Raw genomic sequence first — 18017 nt, 5'->3', positions numbered from 1 at the left:
AGGAGATGCCTGTGAGCCTGATGTACGGCCAAGTAGAGTTGGCCGCGAAATATTCCCAACAGGACTGTAAACTAGACAACCTGTTAGACGGGATTGAAGAGGAGTACAATCAGTCAGTTTGACGATGTAATTTAAAATGACATGTAAAATGCCTTCTAGCCGGATTGTAGATCGTTTGTCTTTGCGGACCTTTTCGCTTCAACCTCGGGACCCAACAGTCCGGAGTGTGTCCGAATACCATCACGGTTATACAAAAACCGGGGCATGCATGGAGACCAGGCGTAGGGGTCATAAGTGCTTTATCAGACAAGTGCCCAACTAGCTATGTTATATTACATGGTTAGTAAGAAACATCTTCCAGGGAGAATAGTTCCGTTAGGGGTTCCTTTCCCTGGGAGGTAATGCCCTAAAAGTGCATGTCCGGACTGCGAAAAGAGCAGAAAAAGCATCTGGGGGCAGATAAATAAATAAGTAATAAATCATCTTTCAAGTCACCGACTGAATATTCCCTTAAGAACGCTAGCCTTCGGCTTCACCCAGTCTGAGGTACACATCCGGCTAACCCGGCAGTAACAATCACAGAGGTGCTCCCTTTACCTCCTAGCCGAACAATCGGGAACGTAGGGGTAAGCACAGGAGCCAGGCAACCCAGCTTGGCCCAAACTTAAGTCATATCGATGCATATAATGGTGAGTAAAAGGTACATGCAGAAGTATGACACATGTGTTGGGCATGAAGCCCGTATAAATAAGCTTCTGTTAAAGAAGCCCCCAGGTATAACGAGTGCGAGTGGCACATCAAGTGTGTGCGAACAATGTGCAGATCAGCCCTCAAAGGCTTTTACTGAAAGAGGGAGGAAAAAGGAGGGAAACAAAAGACAGCGAAAAAAATATGAAAGGTGGACGGAGGAAGGAGACGAACTCTGAGTCCGGCGCTAGGCGTAGAATCTTCGGAGACGGGCTGCGTTCCATGGGTTCGGCTCGAGTCGGTTGTCAGATGCGTTGCGTAGACGGTATGTACCGCCGGTAAGGACTTGGTCGATGATGAAGGGACCTTCCCATTTGGGCTTAAGTTTGTCCTTTTTCTTGTCCGGCAGGCGTAGAACTAGCTCGCCAACATTGTAAGTTTTGGCCCGTACTTCTCTGCTTTGATATCTTCGAGCCTGCTGCTGATAGAATGCGGAACGGGATTTTGCCACGTCGTGCTCCTCCTCTAAGGCGTCCAAACTGTCCTGCCGATCCAACTCGGCTTCTCTTTCTTCGTACATGCGCACGCGAGGTGAGTCATGAATTATATCGCAGGGCAAAACTGCCTCTGCGCCGTATACCATAAAAAATGGTGTGAATCCGGTAGTGCGGTTTGGCGTGGTCCGCAGCCCCCAGAGTACGGAGTCGAGCTCCTCTACCCAATGCGTGTTAGATTCCGTGAGGGACTGCACTAATCTGGGTTTAATGCCGCTCATGATTAGACCATTTGCTCGTTCGACTTGACCGTTAGTTTGAGGGTGATAGACTGAAGCGTAGTCGAGCTTGATGCCCATGTTTTTGCACCAGAGTTTAACCTCGTCGGCCGTGAAATTCGTGCCGTTATCAGTGATGATGCTGTGGGGGACGCCAAAACGGTGTACTACCCCGGATATGAAGTCTATCACAGGTCCGGATTCTGCCGTTTTAACCGGCTTGGCCTCTATCCATTTGGTGAATTTGTCCACCATGACCAATAAGTATTTTTGCTTGTGGGTTCCCCCTTTAAGGGGTCCAACCATGTCAAGCTCCCAGACCGCGAATGGCCAAGTGATGGGTATAGTTTTGAGGGCGGTGGGTGGCATGTGGCTTCGATTAGCAAAGAGCTGGCAACCAACGCATCGTTGGACTAAGTCCTGAGCATCTGCCCGGGCTGTCGGCCAATAAAATCCTGTACGGAAGGCCTTGCCTACAAGGGCCCGGGCTGCAGCGTGGTGCCCGCCGAGTCGGCGTGAATTTTAGCCAGGAGATTTCGCCCTTCCTCTTCGGAGATACACCTTTGAAGGACTCTGGTTGTGCTTTTCTTATAAAGTTCTCCCTCATGGACCTTGTAGGCTTTAGATCGCCGAACTATGCAGCGGGCCTCATTTTGGTCTTCGGGAAATTCCTGCCTAATTAAGTAGGCTAGGAATGGTTCCGTCCACGGGGCAATTACTGCCATTATTTCGTGGGCTGAAGGTGTTATTTCATTGGCTGAGCCACCGGTTGTGTCAGAATGTTTCGTGTTGGGTGGTGCAGTTGGTTTCGGGTTGTTATTTTCGGACTCCTCTTCCCATAATAAGGATGACTTAAAGAGCCGCTCCAGGAAGATGTTTGGAGGGACGGGGTCGCGTTTTGCGCCGATGCGTGCCAACACGTCTGCTGCCTGGTTATTATCCCGGGCTACATGGTGGAATTCGAGTCCTTTGAACCGAGCTGACATTTTTAGGACGACGTTACGGTAGGCTGCCATTTTCGGATCCTTGGCGTCAAAGTCTCCATTTACTTGGGATATTGCGAGGTTTGAATCCCCGCGCACCTCTAGGCGTTGAATACCCATGGAGATTGCCATCCGAAGACCATGTAGAAGGGCCTTGTATTCGGCTGCGTTGTTGGAGTCCGTGTACATTATTTGAAGTACGTATTGGACTGTGTCTCCGGTTGGGGACGTCAAGACGACGCCAGCCCCCAAGCTGGCCAACATTTTGGAGCCGTCGAAATGCATGATCCAATTGGAGTATGCGCCGTACTCTTTAGGGAGTTCGGCTTCGGTCCATTCGGCGATGAAGTCAGCCAAAACTTGCGACTTTATAGCTCGCCGTGGTCTGTAGGTTATGTCAAATGGTAAGAGCTCAATGGCCCATTTTGCAATCCTGCCTGTCACGTCGCGGTTGTTTATAATGTCGTTGAGAGGTACTTCGGAGGCCACTGTTATGGAACACTCTTGAAAGTAGTGTCGCAGCTTCCGGGATGCCATGAACACGGCGTACGCTATCTTTTGATAATGTGGGTACTGGGACTTGCATGGAGTTAAGACAGTGGATACGTAGTACACTGGTTTTTGAAGAGGGAATTTGTGCCCTTCTGTTTCTCGTTCGACGACGAGTACCGCGCTGACAACTTGATGTGTTGCTGCGATATATAATAACATCGGTTCGCCCAGGTTGGGCGCGGCCAGGACCGGATTTGTTGCCAATATGGCCTTAATTTCTTCGAGTCCAGCCGTGGCAGCATCCGTCCATTCGAAGTGTTCGGTGCGCCGGAGGAGGCGATAGAGGGGCAGTGCCTTTTCTCCCAAACGGGAGATGAAGCGGCTTAGAGCCGCCACGCATCCAGTTAGTTTTTGTATTTGTTTGAGGTCTTTTGGGATATCCAATTGTGACAGAGCTCGGATCTTGGCTGGGTTTGCTTCAATTCCTCTACCAGATACAATGAAGCCCAAGAGCTTTCCGGCTGGTACGCCGAAAACACATTTTTCCGGGTTGAGCTTAATGTCATATGCTCGGAGGTTGTCGAATGTAAGCCTCAAATCGTCTATTAGAGTTTCGACGTGTTTGGTCTTAACGACCACATCGTCTACGTATGCCTCCACTGTTTTGCCTATCTGGGTAGCCAGACATGTCTGAATCATGCGCTGATATATTGCGCCAGCATTTTTGAGTCCGAAGGGCATTGTGTTGAGGCAGAATTGTCCGTATGGAGTAATGAATGCCGTCGCGGCCTGGTCTGTTTCCGCCATCTTGATTTGATGGTATCCGGAGTATGCGTCGAGGAAGCACAATGAATCGTGCCCTGCGGTAGCATCGATGATTTGGTCGATGCGGGGGAGGGGGAAAGGATCCTTTGGACAGGCCTTGTTAAGGTCTTTGAAATCGACACAAAGGCGCCAGGATTTGTCCTTTTTTTGGTACCATTACCAGGTTTGCTAGCCAGTCCGGATGTTTTATATCTCTGATGAATTCGGCTTCTAAGAGTTTGGCTAGCTCCTCTCCCATTGCCTGTCTTTTGGGTTCGGAAAATCGCCGAAGAGCCTGTTTGACTGGCTTGAATCCTTTTAGGATATTTAGGCTGTGCTCTGCCAGCCTGCGTGGGATTCCTGGCATATCTGAAGGGTGCCAGGCAAAAATGTCCCAATTTTCCCGAAGGAATTCTCGTAGTGCGGCTTCTACATCAGGGTTTAATTGTGCCCCAATGGAGGCTGTCTTTGTGGGGTCCGTTGGATGGACCTGGAATTTGACTATTTCGTCTGCTGGTTTAAAAGAGGTGGACTTAGATCTCTTATCGAGTATCACATCGTCCCTATTCACCGTGGAGCACAGCGCAGTGAGTTCCTCTGCCACTAGGGCTTCGGATAGTGCCTCTAGGGCTAGTGCGGCTGTCTTATTTTCAGCGCGGAGTGCTATATCTGGATCACTGACAAGAGTGATGATTCCATTGGGCCTGGGCATTTTAAGCTTCATGTGCCCGTAATGGGGTATAGCTTGGAAAATTGTGAATGCCTCTCGTCCTAACAAGGCGTGATATCCGCTGCCGAACGGGGCCACTTGGAACGTGACCTCCTCGGACCTGTAATTGTCCGGTGAGCCGAACACTACATCTAGTGTGATTTTTCCTGTGCAGCGTACTTCCCGACTAGGGATTATTCCTCTAAAGGTTGTGCTGCTTCGCTCAATGCGGCTCCAGTCTATTTCCATTTTTTGGAGGGTTTCCTCGTAGATGAGGTTTAATCCGCTGCCGCCATCCATGAGTACCTTGGTAAGACGAAAGCCGTCCACTATCGGACTGAGGACCAATGTGGCTGGTGCTCGGGCTGTTCGGAATTTAGGTTCATCGCTGGCATTGAAGGTGATAGCCGTGTCGCTCCATGGATTTGTTGTTGCTACTTGGTAGACTTCGGCGAGGCTGCGGATTGTTCGTTTCCGCATATTATTTGATGCGAAAGTCTGGAAGACTGTTAATACCGTACTGGTACTGTTGGGCTGGTTACCCGGGGCTAGAAAGCCTTCGCCACTTTTGGCCACCTGCCGTAGTATCCAACATGCTCGAAGGCTATGTGTTGGAGTGGCGCCCTCTGTACTATGGATTTTACATGGTCCGTTGAGCCATCCCTCCAGTACGGTTTCGTGCCCTTTAGGGGTTTTTTGCTTTTTGGTTTTTGACCGAGGTGCTTGAGTATGACGCACCCTTTTATTTCGAACTAGGGTTATGTTCAGGGCCGAATTGTCCCAAAACCTGGTTTCGGTTTTCCAGGCACTCTCCATCGCATAGTATTTTTGTACTATGGTCGCCAGGTCGGCGAAGCGTGTAACTTCGCAACGACTTATGGCGTTCATGATTCCCTTGTCCGTGCAATTGTTGCAGAAAATTGAGATTGTGCTTTCCTCACAGCAGTCCTTTATCCTGTCCATAACTAGGAGGAATCTGGCCCAGTAATGATGTACTGTTTCATCGGGCTCTTGCCGTATTTGAGATAGATCGCTTATGTTTGGGTGGGCGGGCGGAATTAAATTCGGAACCCCGCCCAATCTGAGGCTCAAAGGCCGAGAAGTTTCCGGATTTGGAAGCTTGGATTGCTGGATGTTATCCAACAAGTCTGGTCCGATGCCTGACTTTAGGTTCAGTACTTGATTGACGTCCGTCCCTCCGCGGGAATCCGGCATGGAGGGATCGGGAATCCGGACATAACTGGTCTTTAACATAGAAGAAGAGTCGCCGCGTTGTTCCTCTACCACAATAACGTGGTGGGTAGCCTGGAGAGAGTTAATTTCTCTCAGATCGGTTTTAAGCCCAATCTGATCGTAGTCTGTAGCGACTTCCAGGGCGGCGATGCGATCCAAGAGCTTATTTACGGAGGAGAGCTCCATCGGATCTAGCTGCTCGGCGAATTCCGAGTTGACGTGAAGATCGCTTTTGATGACTTGAGAGGTCATTGTCGGAGCGGTGGCCGAACAGGCGGTCATAAGAAAACCACCTAGCCGGATAGTTTGGCCGGTGGCCAAAGCTCCCTTGGCGAGGGCGCCGTCTTTAAAGACGGGAAAAGGCATCCCTCCTGATTGCGACGGCACAGAGGAACTCTCAATGAAAGCACCAATGCCGGTGTCAAAACCGGCGGATCTCGGGTAGGGGGTCCCGAACTGTGCGTCTAGGCGGATGGTAACAGGAGACAAGGGACACGATGTTTTACCCAGGTTCGGGCCCTCTTGATGGAGGTAAAACCCTACGTCCTGCTTGATTGATATTGATGATGTGGGTATTACAAGAGTAGATCTACCACGAGATCAAGGAGGCTAAACCCTAGAAGCTATCCTATGGTATGATTGTTGTTCGTCCTACGGACTAAAACCATCCGGTTTATATAGACACCGGAGAGGGCTTGGGTTACACAGAATCGGTTACAATGGTAGGAGATCTACATATCCATATCGCCAAGCTTGCCTTCCACGCCAAGGAAAGTCCCATCCGGACACGGGACGAAGTCTTCAATCTTGTATCTTCATAGTCTTGGAGTCCGGCCGATGATGATAGTTCGGCTATCCGGACACCCCCTAGTCCAGGACTCCCTCAGGAGCGCTTACAGACTGGCTGCCTCCACACTCCAGACCCAGCAAGCAAATCCTTCAAGCTCAACACGAGATGCGGATGATCGTAGCATTTGGGACCTTATTTGGAAGGCGAAAGTACCGGCAAAAATCCAGATCTTTGCATGGAGGATAGCTACAAATACCCTCGCCACAAAAAAGAACAAATGCAGGAGGACACTTGAGATGGATTCGATCTATAATATTTGTGGCAATGGTGAAGAGAACGAGTACCATGCGGTAGTTTCCTCTACTAAGAGTAGAGGCCTCAGGGAAGCCATGAGGAAAGAATGGCACCTCCCACCGGAGAAGTCATTCAGATACACCGGAACAGACTGGCCCCAGATGCTCCTTGACCCTGAATCTGAAGAAACTCGTGCTAACATCCTATTCATTCTCTGGAGATGTTGGCACTTGCGGGAAGACTGCATCCGAAACTCAGGAAAGGAATCAATCGTTGGCTCGGTACAGTTCTTGACTAGGTACGCAGAGGAGTTCCGAAGCGCGACAACATTGCGGGATATATATAAAGATGAGAGCCTGGGAGCTAACAATGGACAGGGTGCGAGCCAGGCACAAAAAAATTCAGTGGTCTGGACCCCCCATGGGATGGATCAAGTTGAATACTGACGCCTCTTATATGGCAGATTCTGGCGAGTCCGCTGCAGGAGCCGTCGGCAGAGACAGTAAAGGAAATGTTCTCATCTCTGTCAGCCAAAGGATGTCGCCATGCCGCAGCGTCGAGGAAGCAGAGGCAAAAGCTGCTCTGCTTGGTCTTAACCGACTCATGAGAGTTTATGGAGGTCCTCTGATTTTGGAACTAGACAGCCAAGTGATTGCAAATGCTCTGAAGACGGGGGACTGCTCTTGTTCCCCTCACTATGCGCTGCTCATTGACATCAAGGAAGCTCTGAATAAGCTTCAAGCCCACACCATTAATCGTGTAGGAAGATCATGCAACGCCCTGGCGCATGGGCTTGCAGCTGTGGCCAGAAGTTCAGGAGACCAGGAGATGATCGCCGACGTACCTGAGTGCCTCCGTCAACTCATGTCTTTAGAATTGTGGCTACAATAGAGTAGTTTCCCTGCTCTAAATCTCAAATAAATAAAAATAAAAAGGAAAGTAATCCCTTCGTCTGAAATTCATGTGTTTTACCCTTCACGTATACTGTATAAGTTTCGTTAACCAAATTAGTGCTCTTCCCATGCATAGAATTTGTACCCACGCCAGTGCACAAGTGCCATCCACAAACCACGTCAGAAGTCATTGTCATAAGGACTTTAGAGCAATTGCACCCACCCTCTGTCACACAAAACAAAGGGAAATGCTTGCAAAACAGCCGTCTGATAACTCGGCATCACATGATCAAAACTACACATACCACGCAGAGCTGCTCTTATAATGCCAGAGACAAAGAGCACATGCCAAATGGAGTCGGGGCACGATGGCTACCGAACACACCCTCAATCATGAGTTCATGACCTGTCCACGTAAACTCGTTTCTCTCTCTCGAGAAAGGGGGACGAGTTGTGTGAGGTGACGACACACGACAGTGACACATCCCCGCACAGCTCGTCAACCGTGCCGGCCTCCGGTCGCCACTCGCCACCCGCCAAGCCCAGCCCAACCCAAACCAACCGCCGCTGACTCCCGCGCCGATCCGATCACCCCGCACCAGAACCTCCAACCCGTCGCCGCCAGCCCCTCCCGCCCGCCCCCAGCTCAGATCCACCGCCGGCCGAGGCACGCATGCCGGGGCTCCTCGCCTACTCGGGCGCCGGGCTGGGCCTCCTGGCGCTGGCGGCGCTCGAGGCCCTCCAGCCGCGCCTCCCGCCGCTCCCGCTCCTCCCGCGCCGCCTCTCCACGCCGCGGCACCACCGTCACCTCCTCGCCGCGCTGCTCTCCGCGCTCTGCCTCCTCTCGGCGCTGCTCTCCGCGCACCACCTCGCCCTGCCCACGCTCGCCGCCTCCGCGCTCTTCCTGCTCCACTCCCTCGCCCCGTTCGCGTTCGCGCGGCTCGCCGCCCCGCCCCCGCCCGCGCTGCTCGACCTCCTCCTCGCCGCGGCCTTCGGGCAGGAGCTCCTGCTCTTCGCGCACCGCCGCCCCTCCACCGCCGCCGGCATCGAGAACCGCTACTTCGACCTCTTCCTCGTCCCCGTCACCGTCTGCCTCGGCGCCACCCTGCTCGCCGCGCACCGCCCGGGGGCCGCGGCTCCTCGCCTCGCCCGCGCCGCGGGCCTCGCCTTGCAGGGCACCTGGATGCTGCAGATGGGCTTCTCCTTCTTCACGGACGCCATCGCCGCCGGCTGCGCGCTCCACGCGCAGAGCCGGGCGGACTACACCATCAAGTGCCGCACCCACGAGGACTACCACCGCGCGCGCTCCGTCGCCACGCTGCAGTTCAACGGTCACCTGGCGCTGCTCGTGCTCGCCGGGGCGGCGACATACGCTGCTGTCATCTCCAGAGGGAACGGCAGTCCACCGAGCGGCTACAGGATGCTGGACAAGGAGGTCCAGATGGAGGGCATGCCATTAACATCTCAGTTCACGCTGGATTCTGATGAGGAGAAGGAAGATGAAGGGATCACAACCGCAGTGCCTCCGTCGGCGAATGGGGTGAACTCACATCAGCAGATCTCCGAGCAGACACCTGATGATCCCAAGTGATGGGGATGGAGTTGGGTGCTTTTGATGTAGAATAGCTCATTGGAGGTGAATATCACAGCGAGAAGAGTGATACGGCATCATGTTTGCGTGTTTCCACTGCATTTCAGTAATACTTGAGATCACCTTAGGTGTGGGTAGGAGCGTGCACAATTTGATCTGCATACATCAAAGTTAGCCTTTGTACAATATTGTAATGTGGTCGATTCAGATAGTTTTCTGAGGAATAAAAAGTTAGCTCACGTTTAAGTTTGTCATCAAGCCCCCAACTCTTGTTACTGTACTGTATCTGTATGACCAGTTGATATCTGCTTCGAGCATTTTTGAACTTTTACTCATCTTCTACTTTCCATGAGCTGTGGCATAAGCATGTCAGATCATGGTTATATGAATTTTGGTTTCAGAAGCATCTTCGGTGATTGAGCTGAATAAAATGCATTGCTGTGTGCATCCTACCATCTTAAGTAGGTCTTGTGTGGTTCTGTCCTGATGGGTTATGCCTTTTGAGATCAGTTGGAAAGTAAAACCATCCGGCGTCAGACTGCAAGGTGGAGGGGTGTACAAATTGTTACGCATTTAAAAGTTTAACTGCTACTCCGTATATCTGTCTGTCTGTTTGGTTAATTGTTCTTGTTTTTTTGTTGGTTGACTCAATGCAGGAGGAATGCTGGTAACTGTGTTAGATGGTTGATGGATGCACTATCCCCAAGTCATTCAGTCATTCTGAGTGAAGATTTGTTGCTGAACTGCCTGCAAGGGTCATAGTTAAGGTGATTACCTTTGCCCTACAGTTGCAAATGATGATAATACTTTTGTCATAGTACATGAGGTTGTCTTTATCATCAATCTAGCATCCATTTCTGGTCGTCTCATCAAAAAAATTTAAAACTAGTGGGCCGAAAACTGGTTTTCTTCTGTGGTTTGGAGTTCTTTTAGTATGCACACTTACCTTCTTGCTCCTCATGCTCTTTTACCATGTATGCGATTCCTCGTTTATGAGGTATTTTGAGCGAAACTTCTGTCGATGTACTTCATCACTTGAATCTTGATTTTCAATCCTTGCTATCCATTATTAGAAATCTGGACCAAAACTGAAGTGATTATGCATTTTTGTTATTATCGACAAGGTGGTTTAGATGAACTCCCAATCTGTGATGTATGACATGATCCTCTGGGCATCACTGTTCTTTGCATTCAGCATATGCCTTACAGAAGTAGGTTGGGGACATGATCATATGCAAGTACCACATTTTCTATTTTGTAGAAAGATGATGAAAGATTGTTTCTGTTTGAACGAGCAAACTGCGCCCCCACATTGGACATGCTTTGGGGCCATTCCTGGAAAATTTCAGGTTAATAAATAGACCACCTCAACCACTGTACTAACTCAGATCCTTTTTCCTTAGTACTCCCTCCGTTCCTAAATATAAGTCTTTGGAGATATTTCACTATGGACCACATATGGATCCGTATGTGGTCCATAGTGAAATCTCTCCAAAGACTTATATTTAGGAACGGAGGGAGTATCAATTAATGTTTTACCTTAAAGTCCAGTGGGTTACTGCCGTGGCATTATTTTTGGGTGTTGAGGAAGGCTAACCAAGTTAACATCTCTTGTAGCACATTGGCAATAGATATATCCTCAACAGTTGCTTGGTCACATTTTTTGTTCTGAATTAGCCAAGTGAACAGCTGCTGTTCAACGATTTAATCTGGCAGAGTTACCCTCGTATTTCTAAAATGACAAATATCTTACACATTTGCTTCCCATTATGATAGCAGTTTCATTTTTTCACATTTCACTCTCATCTCAAACCTGACCAAAAGAGTACTCCATAGATAAGATAAATATGGAACATCTGGCCACTTTGTTCATTTTCTTGCCTTGAATTAGCTAGGACCTATTTGTAAGATATACTTCTTTTCTCAAAAATGTAAAAGGTTAACTGTTCCATGTGATATTCCTGTGCAATTCCTCTAAACAAATCCGCAATTGTCACAGTAATATAATACCTTGCATGCATCTTCCTTTTCTTTCTTGGCTCCTTCCTCGTCCATTTTCCAGCATGTACGTTCCTCCGCCGAAGCCGAGAAACAAGGTCTGATGCTTCATCATCGACGCCAAGATAGTTTATTCCCTAAAGTTCAGGGACATCATGATACCAATATTGCTGCCCTGGGACAAATAGGATAATAGGATACCCCAGTTGTACCATGAGTCATGTGGCTTATCTGTTGTTCATTTCCCTAAATTACAGGGACATGATTGTACCATCACTGCCCTGCGAGAAATAGGATTTCAAGTTGTACAATGTGTCATGTGGCTTAGCTGCTGTGATCTTTTGCAAGTTGCTTTGGAATGGCTGTCTGACTCCTACTACAGTTTGATCGTTTATTGTTAAGTGAAATGGGGATAAACCTGCAGAAACGAGGAAAACCCTTCCTTTTTGCAGTGTGGTGGCACCTTTATATGTGGAGCTTTCATGGGTACAATTTACTTGTCAAACCCCAAGCTGTATCAACAGTAGCTTCTTTGAAAAATCTAAAGGCTAGAATGTTTTTTTTAACTAACATGCTAGAAGCCTAGAACGCTAGTGTCCTAGAATTGAGAGACAACTTTTATCAAAGATTAGTACCCATTCCACTTTTCTTGAGTGGCTTGTTCTCACATGACTAGTTGTTCTGTCCAACTGTTCTTTGTTTCACTTTACCTGTCTTTTGCTTGTAATATCCAATCCTGCATTTTCTAACATACAACAGAAATCTTGGTTGGCTAGTCATGTTGTCGCTAAGCAAGTGACCTTCTGTTTATTTTATTTTCAGGAATCAAGCTAGACATGGAGCTGAGCTCGCTCAACAAGTACCATCAACAATACATGATCTAGTCCAGATGCCTGAGTGGGGACTTGTTTGGGTGTTCATAATTCCATACATGCAATTAAGTTTTTCCTCCGACCCTCAAAAAAAAAAAACTTATGCAATTCTAGCGTAGAACATAAACTTAATCATGAACATGAAAATAGAATAATAACAACTTATTATTACCTATAGGTTATTTGTCCAACACGATTCTCCTCGAGTTCTTCCATTGGGATAGAGTTGACAAAGCCCTAGTGTGGATTTTAGACTTCTGCCATCTCTTGGGACGACGAGGTTAGGGTATCTGCCCCCCGCATTTGCGATGGCGACTTATGATGTTAGACACTTTGGATTGATTTAAGGGTTAAACCGTGACGACAGGGGGTCCATAGGGGCACCTGCATGAAGACTTCTCAGTTGTCAATGACAAGGCCAAGTCGGCTCCAGGAGGCAACCGGCGACAACAACGCATTGGCAACTCATTCTGGTGGCTATGGTGGCCGTACAGTGGTCCATTGGATATCAATGTCATTTCATTATGTTGAAGGTATTTTATACTTCTGGTGAACTTTTATACTCCCTCCGTCCGAAAAAACTTGTCATCAAAATGGACAAAAAGGGGTGTATCTAGAACTAAAATACATCTAGATACATCCCCTTTTATTCATTTTGATGACAAGTATTTCCGGACGGAGGGAGTAATAGATACGTGTCTTTTTTTTCAGAAAAAAAATAAAATTAAAATTTTAGGGGTTGATTTGTCCCAAACCTTAGAAGTGAGGGGAATAAACGAACTTATTTCGGCTGAAGACGGTTTATTTTTTACCTTTTTGACGTAGAAAACGATTTCTTGGGCTTGGGCGGCATCCACCCACAAGCAGTAATAAATCCGGGAAGAAACACTTGGCCCAACCCGGGAACAAACAAAGCCGGCGAGGTCGTCTGTCCTTTCTCCTCAGTCTTCTTCCTCCTGTGCCTTGTTGCTACTAATCTTGCTTGCGCAGTCCGATCCATGGAGCGCCAGATGGCCAGAGTGAAGCTTGGCACGCAGGGCCTCGAGGTAACAAAGCAGCTGAAAATCCCACCTTCGACCCCCCTCGAATCTGTTCGCAAATCTGCGGGGAAATACCTAAATGAAACTGCAGTATCGAATGATGAGCTGGGGATGTGCCATTTGCGAGGTAGGTATCCAAGATCGGTTTCGGATGCATGGGCCTCACCGGCGTGTACAACGATCCGGTGCCGGAGGATGCTGGCGTCGCCGTCATACGGCGCGCCTTCGACGCCGGCGTCACCTTCTTCGACACCGCCGATGCTTATGGGCCACACACCAACGAGGTCCTGCTTGGAAAGGTCAAAATCCTCCTCTTGTTCTCCCTCTCCAAGCTCGAATATGCTGTGTTTTTGCCTTGTTCGGCCGAGGGGCGGTGAAAATCCGTTGACCTCGTTCTTACCCATACGAAATTTTAGGTAATGATACAAGTAGTTGGTTGCATTTAGTTCTTACTCCCTCCGTCCGGAAATACTTGTCATCAAAATGAATAAAAAGGGATGTATCTAGATGTATATTAGTTCTAGATACATCCCTTTTTATCCATTTTGGTGACAAGTATTTTCGGAGGGAGGGAGTACCTTTTAGCATTAGGCTGCCACATGCAGAACATCAGGCTGCCAGGCATAATGTAAATCTCTTACTGTATTTTTGTTTTGTGTTTAGCAGACCATTGGGGGGTATTGATCTTCAGTTGTCTGCAGTTCTGCACTCACGAGTTAAACTGCTGCTTTTTTTCTCTGTAACTTGATGAGTGATGTGGTGTAAATGTCTTGAGCAGGCACTAAGGCAAGTGCCTCGTGAAAGGGTTCAAGTGGCCACCAAGTGTGGCATAGCAGGATTTGACGCCGGTGGCCTGTGTGTGAAGGGCACTCCAGAATATGTGCGTGCGAGCTGTGAAGCAAGCCTTGTGCGCCTCGGTGTGGACTACATCGACCTATATTTCCAGCATCGCATCGACCAGTCAGTGCCTATAGAGGAAACCGTCTGTATCGGTCGATCGAGTAATCGTGCTCTGAATTTCGTTGCTTGTGTCTGACTTCTTCATTGGGCATGTGTAGATGGGGGAACTGAAGAAGTTGGTTGAAGAAGGGAAAGTCAAGTATGTTGGCTTGTCTGAGGCTAGTGCCGATACCATTAAGCGGGCACATGCAGTTCATCCGATCACTGCAGTGCAGATGGAGTGGTCACTATGGACCAGGGATATAGAGGAAGATATTATCCCACTATGCAGGTTCATCCAGTCCCAGTCCTATATAGAGTACTTTTTACAAACAGTCATTTTTTTTACTTTAATTTCAGAAAACCCAGCGTACATATTCCTTTCATACATTTTTCAGCCAGTACTTATACTCAGAGCTTTAATTAGGTTTATTGGATCTCAACAAACTCCAGCAGGATGGGTTATTAGTATCGTATTCAACAGTAAAGTCACTGACAACATCATCTCAAATCATTCAGAAAAAATTTGAGGTGAATATATTCTATGGTTGGGCTATGCATCTATGCAATCAGGCAGCTGCGCTTAGCTGATTCCTGGTCGATTAGTACTTATATGAGTAAGCTACTCCTACCAACTTTTTAAGTTTATAGTTGTCAAGAAACAAAGGAGTTCGCTGTTATGTCTAGCATGGTTGCTTACAGGAAAATCACTCCATCTGGCTCCATCATCGGGTTTGCATATGTCATGATGTTGTCTCTGTCATATTATATTTTGCATGTTGGACCCATAAGTATGAAGTGAAAATGATAATGCAGTTCAGAGATAATTTTTTGCTTTGTTTGGGATTTATAAAGAACTGAGTGATAGCCAGTGGTAAGGTTGCATTGCTGCATCCCTGCTGGTCAGGTTTCATATCCTGTCAGGAGCAAAATCCTGTTATCTCATCCTTGTTGCCGCTCCCCCCATTGGACTCATTTTCTTTCGGTTTGAAACTTACTAGTCATGTTGACATAGGTTTCTTCTTACTCTTCATTTCCGGGGTAGCTAGCAAGCCATTTTACACTCTGTTCATGGCGTCTTCAGACTTCCGTTTGTGATGTGAAGTATTTGCATTCAGGGAGCTTGGCATCGGAGTTGTTCCATATAGCCCACTTGGTCGTGGTTTCTTTGCTGGCAGGGCAGCTGTAGAGAGCTTACCATCAGGGAGTTTACTAGTAAGAAAAGTTAAACTACTAGTATAATCTTCTTCCACAGAGAAAGGTGATGTTATTTGTGTGACCATCTCATCTATCCCGTTGCAGTCCAAACATCCTAGGTATACTGGAGAAAACCTGGAGAAGAATAGAGTTCTGTATACACGACTCGAAATGTTGTCCACCAAGTATGGCTGCACACCTGCTCAACTTGCTCTTGCCTGGGTTCTTCATCAAGGGGATGATGTCGTTCCAATCCCTGGTACCGTTTTTAACACCCGCATGCTATGAATTAGTAGCGTTCTTCTCTCAAATACTCCCTATCATCAATCTTAATATGATCTTGTACCCATCCTATAAGAACAGGGTCTTGCGCCTAGTCTACATATGAACCTTTCAAGCATGACAAATATTTCTAATAATGAATCAACTGGAAGACTTCTCTGAAATTGAACAAAAGTGACAACATCTGTACCTAGAAGCTATTGGTGCAGAGCTGACGCATTGTACTTTGCCGGGTTGTTGCACTAACTTCAGAGCATAAACCACGATGATGCCTAGTAACAGTTTTGCATGTTTTCCAGGACAGTGCAAGATGTTGCATAGCTGAATATGCAGTAGTGATGGTTTCATTTCTGTCTTGTATACTGATGAAATTTGTACTTTTGTCATCTAAAACGATGCATTTCTTAAGCATAACCAGTCTAAAGTTAGCATCAGCCCATATCACCACGCACTATAAGAGTGAGTCAACTTGAGGAATGTCTTGCACAGTTATAACCAGTTTGGCCTTGCCTGTTGGTTGTCATAATGTCAGTTTCAGGCACATATACCCTGCTCACTTGTGCAATCAGGTTTTAGCATCTTGACCTCCGAAATTTCTTTATCTCCTTTTGTATTTGTATGTTGGATCAATAGCGGATCTAGGATCTTAAAATTGGGGGTGCCACATTTCTACATATACGATGTATGAATAACATAACTTCAATATATATGTTAAAAGATTATGAAAATTACACTACAAATGTGTAGGTCTAAATATCATCACAACTCAAACAAATAGACCCAAAATAAGCTTTAATCTGTAGATATCTACTCCCTCCGTTCGGAATTACTCGTCTAAGAAATGAATGTATCTAGATGTATTTTAGTTATAGATACATTCATTTTTATCCATTTTTGTGACAAGTAATTCCGAATGGAGGGAGTAGTTTCTAAATGTGTGGTATACATAGTTTCGTATTTTTGGAGGGGGTGCCATGGCACCCATGGAACCCATACATTAACCTAGCAGCTGCTGGCCACACGCAGTTGTTATTGTGTTTCTTCGCATAGCAAAATATATACCTTTCTCCCACCAAAATGGAGTTTACAGAAGTGCAATTATTTTCATTAGGGCAAATCTTAGCAGCTGCTGGCCACATCAGTAAGTGATGTTACTTGAGTATCAGATTTTCTGAAGCACTCTTTCATCGAAGAATATGTTCTTCCTACCCACTGACGTGGTTCCTTCAGAGAAATATTCATTCTGTTTTCTTTTTGCTAGGGCATTCTGTGAAATTAATGCAGCAAAAAGCACCCACAATTTTCTCTATTTCAATGTGTACTTCCTTTAAATGCTTCTGTTCTCCATATAGAAAAAATGTACTATTGCTCGCACGTGAAAAACATGCCTATGCTGTGTCTATTTAATTTATGTGTAAGTACCTAACTGTTCTTTGAATCTAGGAACAACAAAACTGAAGAACCTCGATGATAACATCGAGGCTGTAAAGGTAAAGCTGAGCAAGGAAGACCTGAAAGAAATCTCAGCCGCCATCCCTGCTGGCGAGGTGGCTGGGTCCAGGATCATTGGAATCCTGGAGCCTTATTCTTGGAGGGTTGCAAACACTCCACCTCAAAAGTAGCCATTTTACATATTCACTTGCAAATTCAAGATCATCTCACCGCGTTTATGCTGAATTTGTTTTGTTTCCACCTTGCTGGATACGTACATTCAAGGGGGGCAATGTGAAAGAATCAAGCTCGTCTGTACTCTAGAATAGGGAAACATTGTTCCTGAAACAACAGATGCCATTGATTTTCTGTGTGATGTATCAATTGCTACACATGATAAAAGATAAAAGGTACCGAATTCAAGTTAAACTCTTTTCTGCTGCACATTTTCTTCCGGTGTCATATGTGGAGTGAAATTAGGTTTGTTGGGTAGTATCATTCATTGAAAATTGCTACTGCTGTAATATGTCCATGCATGACTGAATGAGATTACTGACAGAGTCCACATACAACTTCCTGTAGTTACATGACAGGATCTAGCTACTGACTGTCACAAATAGCAGAGAAACAGAGTAGAAAAACAGCGATTTGGGGGACGAACTGCGAATCAATTAAGGCGAGATCTGAAACGCAGGCGCTAGGGTTTGCCAGCCGGAACACGGCGGCTCAAGGGCCAAGCCCAGAATTATCCAGAATGCCCTCTCCACAAGCCAGAGGAGGGGTTAAAAAGGAGTAGGAGCAGGTGAAAAGCACGACAGCGATAGGTTCAGTTTACAGAGCTGCGGTAAAGTTTAAAAGAGACGTTACAACGGCCTGAACCGCACATCTAGAGATCTACGGCGGAGAGCGGGTCACTTTAGCGCGAAGCGGTACACGCGCCGAAGCCGTAGGATCGTAGATCGACGGTTGAAGCGCACTTGGACAATTGAAACGTTGTCGCGGTTGCCTCT

General features: G+C 47.1%; 2 protein-coding genes across 2 annotated transcripts; both read left to right on the top strand.

Moving 5' to 3' along the window:
* The first annotated feature begins 8056 nt into the window (after positions 1–8056).
* On the top strand, positions 8057–9502 carry LOC123157492 (uncharacterized). The gene has a single exon (XM_044575787.1). The coding sequence runs from the start codon at positions 8331–8333 to the stop codon at positions 9246–9248; it is 918 nt and encodes a 305-aa protein (XP_044431722.1). The 5' UTR covers positions 8057–8330; the 3' UTR covers positions 9249–9502.
* A 3440-nt stretch (positions 9503–12942) lies between these two features.
* On the top strand, positions 12943–17442 carry LOC123161890 (perakine reductase). The gene is made up of 7 exons (XM_044579704.1): positions 12943–13164; positions 13290–13457; positions 13937–14140; positions 14217–14389; positions 15216–15312; positions 15400–15553; positions 17020–17442. The coding sequence occupies exons 1-7, from the start codon at positions 13117–13119 to the stop codon at positions 17196–17198; spliced, it is 1023 nt and encodes a 340-aa protein (XP_044435639.1). The 5' UTR covers positions 12943–13116; the 3' UTR covers positions 17199–17442.
* The last annotated feature ends 575 nt before the right edge of the window (positions 17443–18017 follow it).

This window comes from Triticum aestivum, chromosome 7B (genome assembly GCF_018294505.1).
Source record: "Triticum aestivum cultivar Chinese Spring chromosome 7B, IWGSC CS RefSeq v2.1, whole genome shotgun sequence".
Classification (NCBI taxonomy): domain Eukaryota; kingdom Viridiplantae; phylum Streptophyta; class Magnoliopsida; order Poales; family Poaceae; genus Triticum; species Triticum aestivum.
Note: the sequence above shows the minus strand (reverse complement) of the source record. Positions and strands in the feature narration are given on the sequence as shown.